The following is a 12,380-nucleotide window of genomic DNA, read 5'->3' on the forward strand; positions in this document are numbered from 1 at the left end:
TTCTATGTCACATATTTGCTTATTACTTTTTTAGTGTGCGTTTCCAAACACAGATTAATTACATGCAGATACATGTACCTGCTCATGGTGATAAACAGTGTTATCCAGAGCACAGAAAAGGAATAAAAAATAGTAAGCAAAAAGAAATTAAAGGAACCTGATAAGAAAAAAAAAACATAACTAAAAGCAATGTATATTATATGTCTCCATACTTTCCAGTCCCTACAATCTTCTTTGTTTCCACCACTTCCATGCAGTGCTTTTGTACATTGCCTTTTCTTCTTTAAATCACTTACCTCTATCTGGGGGGATCCCATCAACCCCATCCAGTCACGGCTTTCTCAGTCTCTCAACCTGCCTTTCAACCAGGTGAGTTTTCCTTTATATATTGGTTTTACAATTTGATTCTGATTCATTCTCTATGACCAAATCACCTCAACATACTACTTTCATAGTGGTCACTCATTTTTTCTGTAGTCTGCATTCATCCATCACTAATTCATTCTTAACTCTCTGTTCTACCACACATGCTTACTTGAGTTGCCAATTTATTTATTTATATTTATTTATAAATCAAATTTATATCACCGCCCAGCTCCCCCACAAGGAGGGACTCTGGACGGTTCACAACCAAACAGTTAAAACCAATAAAAACATAAATAGTACAGCATAAATACAATTATTAATTATGATAAAATCCAAGTGATAGTGGTATTGTTGCAGCCTGGGGCCAGATAATATTGGTCAGGTAGGACTAGGGAACCAGCCATCCCCAAAACTGACCATTCCCATCCCCAACCCATGCATAATAACAAAACCAGGTCTTCAGTTTCTTTCTGAAGTCTTAAGAGGGAGCGGGCCAACCTCACTTCTGGGGGGAGAGTGTTCCAAAGGGCAGGGGCTACCGCAGAGAAGGCTCGCCTCCTGGACCCCGTCAGGTGAAATTCTCTTGCAGACGGGGTCCGTAGCATGCCCTCTCTGCATGACCGGGTGGGACGGGTTGATGTGATGGGGATGAGACGGTCCTTCAGATACCCTGGACCCATGCCATGTAGGGCTTTAAAGGTAATAACCAGCACCTTGAGTTCCTATGTACTCAGTTTATTTTTCTCCTATATACCCAATTCTCATTTCCATGTCACAGAGTGAGCTGAAGCCATTTTTGCTTGTTTTGACTAATATTCATTCCTGGCAACAAATCACATGCTACCCCTTACCTTTCTGTCAGCATTTGCATGTCTTAAAATTTCTTCATCAGTTTTCCCATCTTTAGTAAACATTGCATCAAGGTATGTAAATTCATTTACTTCCTCTAGGTTTTCATGATATATCCGTATTGCAATCGTTCATTTCCTTCTTAAACACAATTAGCTTGCCCTTTGATACATTACTTTTCAGATCCTTGCTGTCCATTGCATCACAAAATCTGTATAAAATTTGCTACAGATAATTTGGGTTCTCAGCCAATGACATGGCATCATCTGCATTCAAAATTGCATGCTCATTCATGTTACCAACCAATTTACTATCCTTTATATAAATAAATACATTAAAGCAGTGGTTCCCAGCTGGGGGCCATCTGGCCTCCTGGGGGCCCTAGGATATTTCAAGGGGGCCACAGGTAAAAACATGTAATGGGGCATGGCATGTGCCGAAGGGACCACAGTAAAGCAAAGTGTATTATACAACGAATACTGTCTTTATTATAAATAAAAACATATATTCTATTTACAAGCCAGGTGTGTAAATGGCAATCTTTTTCACTGATAATAGGACCTGAATAGGAGAGCCAGAGGAGAAAAACAAGGTCAGAAGGGGGCCATGGGCGAAATAAGGTTGAGAAATGCTGCATTAAACAACCAGTGTTGAACCATTTGCTAAGCATTACTTCCATAGCGAGCTGCTTTTATAGCATTCAACAACCAACCTTCAATCCCATTTTTGGACAAAGATTATGTATTCATTTTATTATATGCTTTCTCTAAATCAACAAATGTACAAACTATCTTAGATTTATACATTTCTCAGTGACCCGCTGAATAGCAAATGTATGCCTGATATGAAACCTTAACTGTACTTCACAAGTTGTGTTCATCACTATTTCCTGTACCCTTTCAATCAGAATCTTGCCAAATATCTTCCTAGGCATACTAAACAAGCTAATCCTATTGAATCTTTTCTACCTTTGTCACTCTTGCTACTTTTCCTTTTTGTATGGGGACAGTAACTCATTCTGAGACTTATCAGGCACAGATGCACACATGTACTCTAAAAGCAAATCACATCCATACTTTAACATTTCTTCAGTTATTCTGTTTACATTGTGTCTTTACCATTTTTCAGCATTTTCATAGCACTGATTGCTTTTTCATCCATTCTTTCTTGAGGACTACCATTTATAGCATTCATTTCTGTTCCACAATATATACAGTGTATACAGAAAAGGAATTTGAATTAGTATGAAAAGATTTTTGGGCTGTGCGCTTTTACAAATTGTAATTGCCTAATACTGTTTATTCATGGTTATTTGAAACATTTTGGGGAAGCAAAACCATAGTTTAAGTAGTGTTTTAAAATACTGCACTCATTCTAAATGAGAAAATACATTATTCTATGTTTTAAGATTTATAAAGGTTTCCCAAAGTTTGCAATTTTTTTTCCTATTAGAGGAAAGGTCCATTAAGGGAAATTTTCCACATTTAAAAAAAAAAATCACATTTTTGCCTCCATATTCCAGTCAGGTTGGCAATAGCATACCTATATATATATATTTTTTTAGAATCCATTTTTATTTCTGTGAAGTGATGTATGAATATAGTGGAAGGAGGAATAATTAGTAAGGATAGAAAGGTATGGAGGGGTATAATGAATTGTGTTGGTTTTAGTTATGTTTCCTTTTCTTTTTTAATTCCATGCCTCTAACTGACTTGGCTTATTGTTTCTGTGCTCTGCATAACGTTTTTTTACCCCAAAGAGATAAGTATGATGGATATGTATGTATCCATATATATATATATATATATATGGATACATACATATCCATCATACTTATCTCTTTGGGGTAAAAAAACGTTATATACATAACGAAAATACATATATATATGTATGTATGTATGTATGTACCCCTGTATTCATCATAATGCATAATAATTATCCCCATTTCTCAGAAAACTTTGCTTATACTTCCGTATAGTGCTACTTAAGTGGAACTATGCTGACTATCAGATTTTTTTTTTAAGACATGATAGCCAATGTTAGAGGTTGTTGTCTAGGCATATGAAAATAATTGTGGTGATCTTGCCAATAGATCAGAAATTTGACACTATTAATTGTGTGATTGAATTGCTTTCTTACTCATTTTAATTGCTTTTGCATTGCTATTCCTTAACCACTTACAGTAGTAGTGCACAGCTTCCATCAGCTTGAGGACCATACAACAGGATTTTCAACAGATGACTTTCTAGCTGCTTGTTCTGCCAGCAAAGGAGAACCCATCACTTCCTAAGTCAATTTGTTTTGTTATTGAAAACTTCTTGACAATAGGAGGAATATTCAATATGTTGTGGATTTTCATTGCAGTTTTCACTCTTTCTTTATCTGCCTTGTACAATAATAGAGAGCAGCTCTACTCCATTTTCTGTGTGACATCATATCAGATATTTCAAGACTTATTTTTCCCCTAATCTTAACCATTTGTTCCCACAAGTTTAAATGTGTAGTTGTTCCTTTTCTTTGTAAGTAGTCCCACATCATGACTTAGTTGCAGCAGATGTTTGTGTTACACGACTCTATGATAATTTTCCAAGTCTAGTAATTATTGAAGAAACACAAAAATAACTGAAAGTCTTGGGGTGAACATCTAAAGGCACTATTTATGTCATTATACATATATTGTAGCTTTTATGGTAGTTAAATAAACCAGCCTCCTGACTACAAAATATCTTATTGCTTATTTTGACATTGCCTTTAAAGTAGACTGAGATTCAAAATGAGATTATCCATAAACTAACTGAATTATCTGGATGATTGAGACTATAACATTGATGCAAGGTGCAGTATAATCATGCTACTCTGCCATATATACTTTTAGCATATATAAAACCATCAGTATTCTTGTCTTTTTCACTGCTTGCTTATGGGAGTAAATGCAAAAGCAGAACCAAACAAAAAGTAAGGAAAAGTCATTAGACTCCATGTACTAATAATTTTGATAAGTGCTAGACAGTGTGGATACTTGATATTGACCTATTGCATCATGTGACATTGGGAACCATTTCTTAAACTATAAACAACCATTATGGTTTTAAATGGGTTTTGAAAAATTAGTTTCTTCAAATTTTTAAGAAAGGGTATATTATTATTGAAGTCACCTTTAATAAATAAATAATGCTATTTAGTTCTATTTAGGTTAACACTACTAATGATTTCTGTTTCTTTGCAGGTGGTATGGTCAGGAAAAAGATTACAATGTTCTAGTCATGGATCTTCTTGGACCCAGTCTTGAAGATCTCTTCAACTTCTGTTCTCGGAGGTTCACAATGAAAACAGTACTTATGTTAGCAGACCAGGTATGTGAATTTCCAAATATTGCACTTGGGTGGGGATACTAAAGTTCCCTAAAATGTAGTTTTCTTTGTGTTTTCAAGTATGGCAGTATTACTGGCTTTATAATGTCTGCACTCCATTTAGTATTTTAGCCAGATAGAATGAAAAAAGAATAAAGCTAATGGGAGATTACCTGATGAATAGCACAAGATTTGTAGACCAAATCATGCAATAGTATTATCTCATACTTAACATTATTTGTAATCTTTATATTAAATCTTAAATTCAGAAAAAGAGTAGCTGCAATAAGTTCTACACTGTATACCTTCTGTGCCAAAATGCTTTGTGGCTATAACTGCCAAATGGTAGTTGGTAAATTGAAGCTAAGTAAAATTAGGAAAATTAACTGCAATTTTCATTCAATCCTTCAATGCAACATGTTTGTATAAAGATTCAAATCTGAAGTATGGGAACATAATGCAGAATTTAAAAGATATTGTTTCCTGCAATTACAGAAGATACCTGTTAAATACCAGTTTATTTCTAGAACTTGTTGCATAGATAATTTTTGCCAGCATTTAATGTGGGAATTACCACAGAAACCTAAGACTATTCCAAAATTAGCAATTTAAAATTCGTGTTTAGTAGGTATATTCATTCCAGGGATGGAGGGAAGGTATACTCCCAAAAATGTTTGGACCACCCCTGGAATGGCCAGATTAGCCTGATCCAGAGGAAGAACAGTTCCATTTTGTTTTCTATATCAGTAGTTTTTAGTGAAATAATGATTTAGAACAGAGATAGACAACATTACTCTGGGGCATGGTAATGATGCTATGAGGAGTGGAGCTGGAGTTTTCAGGCTGTTTCAAGGTTGTTTTTATTTAAGATGAATGGAATAATCCAGTCAGAAGTATGCTGCACTTTTTAAAAAGGCTCATTTTCTATCGGAAAATAAAATTGCTACAACGCTATCAAATTTAACCACATTATTTTGGAGGGTGGGGGAATGGAATAGTTGCATAGTTGGGAATGGGAGGGTGCATGCAGGCCACATATTGTCTGCCCCTAGTTTAGAAATTCTCCGGTAATTCCAAGGAAGTATATTCATCATTTGACAACGACATAGTTAAGAACAGAAATTTAGGTTCTGTTGATATAGAACTTTAAGTAGAATAGACGTGAATAACATATCACTTGGTTTTCTATGGTCAATAATATGAATACATGTTGTACATTTTAGTTCTATAGAATAAAAAGGATAGCACTTTTAGCATTATGTATTTTTTATATCCTGCTTTTCTACTCAAGCAGATATTCAAGAATGCTGACAAAAATTGTAAAAAAAAACAAAATCTGCAATCCAGAAAGTTAAAACATGTATGAAAATTAATAAATTAACAGTTAAAAGCCTAGCATAACAGATGTGCCAGTGGATCTTTTAAATGTATTCCATGAAGCAATATAGAAGACCCTCTTTCACATGTCAGATATTTAGATTTTTTACAGCTTCTTCAGAAGAGTCCATTCAGCAGATTTTATTGGAAAGACAGGATAATCGTCAGGCCCCTCAGGGCTTTAAAGATTAATGTCAAGAATGTGAATAACAGACATTTCTGGAGAACTGTGGTATTTTTCTGTTTCTTCTTTGGATCATACCAATTCTTCCATTCCAGATACAGTCTAGCCTTATTTTGTTAAGAACAGCACAAACTACTTCCAGTTCACTGGATTTACTTCAGGAAAACCACTATACCATACCATACCATATTGAGATTGGTATAATCCAAAGGAGCAACAGAATGTTCCAGTGTTCAGGGCTGCTTGAGTATTCCATTTTCCTAATGTAGGTTTTGGTCATATCTGACCAATAGCTTAAACTGCATCTAGTAAGCAAACAGCAACTAATACATGTCTTTCAATCCCAACATCACATGATCCCTGTACTTCGTACCATATAACAGCCCTGCTTGCTGTATTTTGTACCAGTTACAACTTGTGGGCAGTTTTCAAAGGTGGTCACATAAAAAAACACATTTCAGTGGTCATGATAGGATGTAACCAAAGCATGGATAATGAAAAAAATTCAAGAAGGGTCACAGTTGGCACAACAACCATAATTGTGTAAATGTGTTCTTGTAATGATCTGTGGGAATAACCTTGAGAGACGGGAGGAAAAGGCACAGCCTAGACAACTGTCATGCATGAGATATCTCAGCCCACAGAAGGAAAAGGGGAGGGCAAAGCATCTCAGAAGGGACCCTCCCTAGTTTTCTCGAAAGTAAAAGGGAGAGGAGAAGTGCTTTCAGGTTTGCAAGATTTTATTACTGTAACCTTACAATAAAGGTAGTGTTAGTATTCATGGTTTGTGTTTCTTGTCTGACTACCTCAAAGGGCTGATAGCTCTTCACCTCCAATTCTAAATCCAGTGTCACCTAAAGGATCAAGAAGAATTCTTAGATTATGCACTTTAAATGGGAGTGCAGCTCCATTTAAACAGACTGAATTTTAATCACTGAGTGCAGTTTTCTGTTTAACAACAGGATCTCTATCTTGTATTAATTTAATTTTGGCTTGTTCTCATTGACCACATTATTGAAATCAGGTATGATTCAAAGGTATAGAATGCTTCTTGGAATTGGTTGGTTAAGAAGCAATAGTTGGACTCCTTCCATTCAATTTCCAATATGAATAATCCACAATTTGTTGCCAAAGCAGCCTGATGCCATAGCCTTTGTATGTCCTGTAACTACATATTTTAGGCAAGAGTGAATCCCTCCTGCAATTTGGCATTGGGGTCTGCCCTGATTGATTAGCTAAACCAGGACAGGCAAGGTTTAGGTAAGCACAGATGCTTTGTTTACATCTTGAGATTTACAAACCACAAATAATTCAAAATAACAAAACATTTGCGGCAGTTGAGGGCCACAAAACGGATGGGATTACATTGCTCGTGTTCAGGAGGCAAGATTGTGGAGGGAGTTTTGGAAACTTGAATCTTCCATTTCAAAAGTGGAAGCTGCACTATTCATTTTCTGCAGTCATGATCAGAGAGGGCAAAAGAATCATAGGGTGTTTATCCTTGCTGTAGACCATGCTACTCTCCTACCCACCAGTCCTAACCTGCTGAATCCCTCTTCTCTCAGCTAACTCTTAATGATACATGCCAGGGTAGTGCTTTCAACCAGATTTAGTTCTGAATAATAAATGCTTAATCAACAACAGATCTGGCACTGAAGAGCTGGACTTTTACTTTAGAGGGGTTGTCTTCATTGTCACCTTGATCTCTTTGGGTAGATGGTAATCTGAAAAGAAGTTCAGACTCCAATACATGCAGTAAAGTTGCAGCTTCTTCCTATATATTTTCCTACTGGTTATTACTTTCAGTGTGTGTGCTTCCCAGGTCATTTCCAATTCTTAATTTTTCCTTCGTTTCCCTAACACAACTCATAATACAGTACTAGGCGCTGGTAGAATTAGAAGTCTGGTTACCGTCATTAAAAGCCCTGCCCCATCCCAGTTCCAACATGCTTTCACATTGAGCTAACCAGCCAACAACCTTGCCTCTACAGCAAGGTTCCTTTGAAACACCAGGCTCAGGAATCTGATACAATCCTAGACAGATGGCTTTTGCAGGGACACAGAGTAAAAATACTGACTCTGCAGGGAAAATGTTTTCCACAGGCAGCCATTAGGCTAGCATATAGCCACTCAGCCAGAAGTTGATGTCCACTGACCCTCCCTTTAATTTACCTGGGTAATATGGTAATCTTCTTAGGTTCCACTCTTGGGGATGTTGATGATAGCTCCATAAGATAGTGTTCATTTTCCCATTATCTGATATTCAAATGCATTAGTTTACAAAACATTGAGTAGTTTTATTAACTTGTTTAGGCTATTTGTAGGTAACAGAATTGATGCAAGTATTTTTAAATTATAGGGCAGGTTATTGCTGAAATATGTTGAAACCATACCTGAAATACTTTTAAACCTTGACCAATTTTCTTCTTGTTTACAGATGATCAGTAGAATTGAATATGTGCATACAAAGAATTTTATACACAGAGACATTAAACCAGATAACTTTCTAATGGGTATCGGGCGTCACTGTAATAAGGTTAGTTTAACACTTTTTTGCATGAAAAATTATGATAAAATACAGTTTATTGAAAAGTTGTGCTGCTTGAATTAGCTATCGATTAATAGTATTTATCAAGAGAAGAAACTTTCAATCCTACTGTTGCAGGCAGATATGACCTATGATCCCAGCCTTTGGTCAGAGCTTAATTATACGTATCAGTATGCTGTATAACCTATTCTTCATTGCATACCCAAGTTCATTGTATTAAAATATTCCATTGATTATTCAAAATCATTGAATTACAGTAGCACAGCTTGCCATAAACTGTGATTTTGTATTGTTTGCTGCATTTACTAGCATGGTGGATCCTTGACTTCCAGTTATCTAGATTTTAAATTGGGTATAATCAATTTATAAAGAAACATTGGTTTGTAATAATATAGCTCTGTTTATTTAACTGCTTCCTGTGCATTCACAAGCTTGTGAAAGTTCAGAATGCAGTTTATGGGTAGGTATAGATTAACATTTGCTTACTGAAATTATTGTTAATATTTTACTGGATTTTAAGTGTGGGTAGAAGGGAGTGATAGATAATTGAGCTGGAGATGCATGTTTTCTTTTGACACTTGGTTGGAAAATATTCTTGGCTAGCTTGTGAGAGTAAAATTTGCTATACTCTACATTGAGCTCGGGCAGACAGGCAGCATTGGCAATGCATTTAAGCATGCTGTTAAATAGAAATTTTTAAGTTTGGGAGAATGTATATGATATGATTCTATATTGGCAGCAACATTCCCATACAGATTGGATCTTCATAAGCCATCAGTGTTTTACCTTTAGATATTTTTAGCTATAAAATGTTACCTTTGTTTGCCTGTATGAATGCCAACTTGGAGCCATTACTGTAGAGCAAAATCAAACCAACAACCACCTGTTGAATTCTGCTTTAAAGGCGTTCATTGAAGCATTAAACAACTTTGAGGAGTTGGGGTGGGAAGAAATTGGCAAAAGTCAATTTAAAAGATGCTGTCAGTCCTATTTCTATTAAACCTTATCTCTAAATTTCATACTCTTTTTTCTTTAATGCAGACCTTTAATTTTCTGACAAGAACTGGAAGTGTAACTAGAAAAAAAAATTAAACCAGTCTTAATTTGATATTTCCTCTCTTTTTGGGCCCTTTCTCCACATTCTTTGGCAGTAACAGTGAGCTGGCATTGCAGCATTTTATTTTTTTCTGTGATGTGGAAAAGTGGTCTGGAAAATGATGTTGTGCTTTATTAGGTGACCTTATTAGAGTCACGTTGGATGATGTAAAACAAGGACCACATTTTTCAACCCTAGCAGTCATTTAGATAAGAGTGCCAAGCATTAAATTGTAGATATCAGTTTGATGTTGCAAATAATCCTATACAGAAGATTGTAACCCCCTTTGTTTAAACAGAATTTAAATCAATTTTTGCTTTAAAAGTGTGTTATCAGCAGTTCCTTAAAAAATTGATATGTTGTGCAGTTTTCTTCCTTTAGCAAAAATGCACATGGATTTTGTACCACATATCCATTTCTTTAAGATATGGTTGGTGAGGCTATTTCATTAATCAAATTCCAATATATTATTTTCATAATAAACTAATTTAAAATATAGGTAATAAAATTGGAATGCTGTATTTCTAAAATTTATTTTTAAAATTTATGTGTAGGAATTGTCTTACTCTTAATATAAGATCTTCTTTCAGCCTCTCCTAGAATAAGCCCTGCATGCTTATGAAAGTGAACTTAAGGTGACTAAATGCCTTCTACCTCTTCCTTACTGAAGATTTATTTCCTACATGTTGTTTGGGGGAAGGGCAGTACATATGTAAAAGCCAAAATTTATTTTTATTAAAGCCAAATATTGCCATTGCTATCCCTGTTCAAGGCAGTGTCATTTTGAAGTGGCATTCTCAAATTTATCTTGCCACATCTAAATTTTTTCTGTGTAATATGATCTCCTTTGGAAAACTGTAGTGCTTGGTGGAAGAAGGATGGCATTTGGCTACCCTATTCTTTCTCTAACGCCTCGGTGTTGCCTGTCTGCGCCAGCCATTGTTGCAATGTAAGCAATACTGTTTGATGCACTGCCACCCTCTATTGTTTGTTCAGTGTTTAGAATCTCCAGTGGGGAAGAGGAAAAGAAGCATGACTGTTAGTACTTCTCAGGACCCATCTTTCTCAGGATTAAACCAGGTCTGAAACTGTCTCTATTCCAACCTCAATCCCAAACTCATATGCATTTTATTTTATTTCGGAAAACATGTAGATTTGCAAAAAGCACCTTCTGTTGGCATTATTCAGACATACTTGGCAAACATGTAACATTACTAAGCGCTTGTCTAAACTATATGGTTCTTCTTTTCTCCATGTTAATGTGACTAAGGATAACTGCCCAAACTTTGTATTAATCCTAGAGGAGTACCTCTGTGTTCTGAAATGTGACAAGGAGGATACAGAATGTATTGTGAAGGATCAGAAATGCCTATGTGTGCATGGTCTGTTAGTAGGTCTTGATAAGATTTCTCTCCCTCTTCATTAATGTGATGTGTGTGTTTGGAAAAAATGCATTTTGGATGGGGAGAATCAAGACCTACTATACTTTTTCCAAAGAACATACAGTACTTTGTTTCCAGCAGTAAATTTAAACAGAAACTTTTGAGTATAGATCAAGAAACTAAGGTAATTTTATCTTATTACAATTTTACCAAATTCTAGTTAATGACTACCTAGTGCCTTAAGCTATTTCATTTGTTCATTAAAGCTGAATTTTATTATGTGCAGCCTCCTTTGGTGCTGTTGTTATCATGTGCCTCAAATTATGCTACTTACCCAATTTATAACATTGTTTAATGGAACATGTTCAAAGTGAAATAAAGCCCCAAGCCAGGTTTTAGGATTTCATAATATCTCTTTCTGCGGAGGAGGAAAATTTCAGGAGACTAGTCTCAATTGCCATAGGAATTGGCTTCTTATAGAAGAACTAGAGATTAAACAAGCCAGCTGTTTAAGCTGGACTGCCTAATCATAGTTTATTTCCATGGATGATCACTAGTTTGTATTTAATAAAATAGTTTTGTGAAAACTGAAACCGAAGTTGGCTTTACTTTGTTGTATGGGAGTGGGATAGAAGGGAGAAGGGTAAACATGGACGCTCACTGCCTTATTCAGATCCATTTAGGCTTGTTCAGGTAGTGCCAAAAATGGTTTAGTATTACATAAGAATTGGGCCAGTGTGAAGTTTGGGTGCTATGCCAATTAACAGGAAGTCATACTTCTTGTTCTAAAATTACTTTAGCTAAATATGGAATAGAAGTAGAGCTCAAAAGTATATTGTACTATGAATAACAATATCCTTTTTGTGTTAAAATGTGCTGTTTTGGAGAAAAGAATAGTGCAAATAAGAGCTTCTCTCCCAGTGGAAACAACAGAAGTACCTTGCCAGATTCAGATTGGAATCATTGAGTTTCCCTTACATCCCTGTCCATCATTCCAGTTCTGACTGGGTTCCCTTGTTATTTACTCTGAAACTAAATCAGCAGTATTCAAGAGGGCAGAATAAGTTAGGAAAATTTGAAAGCCAGTAGGTTAGAGTGAGGCTTATTGGGTGAATAACATAGTATCTAGCCTCACAAGTAATATCCTCACTTCTCAGCCAAAGCAATTTAAGAGGAAGTGTTGTTATGCTGCTAAGTAACTTTGCTTCCTAGCATTCTTCCCAGTAAA

The 12,380-nt window shown here is 35.7% G+C and overlaps 1 protein-coding gene across 3 annotated transcripts in view; it reads left to right on the top strand.

Moving 5' to 3' along the window:
• Positions 1 to 12,380, top strand: part of CSNK1A1 (casein kinase 1 alpha 1) — a 50,283-nt gene that overhangs the window by 17,531 nt on the left and 20,372 nt on the right. For 2 of the 3 annotated variants that reach the window (XM_007421098.4, XM_007421096.4), the window contains exons 3-5: positions 4,442 to 4,568; positions 8,564 to 8,662; positions 10,767 to 10,850. In XM_007421098.4, the coding sequence (XP_007421160.1) occupies positions 4,442 to 4,568; positions 8,564 to 8,662; positions 10,767 to 10,850 (310 nt within the window). The remainder of the gene's footprint in view (positions 1 to 4,441; positions 4,569 to 8,563; positions 8,663 to 10,766; positions 10,851 to 12,380) is intronic. The other variant, XM_007421099.4, reaches the window with a different exon arrangement.

Source organism: Python bivittatus, unplaced genomic scaffold, assembly GCF_059951505.1.
Source record: "Python bivittatus isolate LINGU-HERP-01145 unplaced genomic scaffold, Pbiv_v1 ctg000080_np1212, whole genome shotgun sequence".
NCBI lineage: Eukaryota > Metazoa > Chordata > Lepidosauria > Squamata > Pythonidae > Python > Python bivittatus.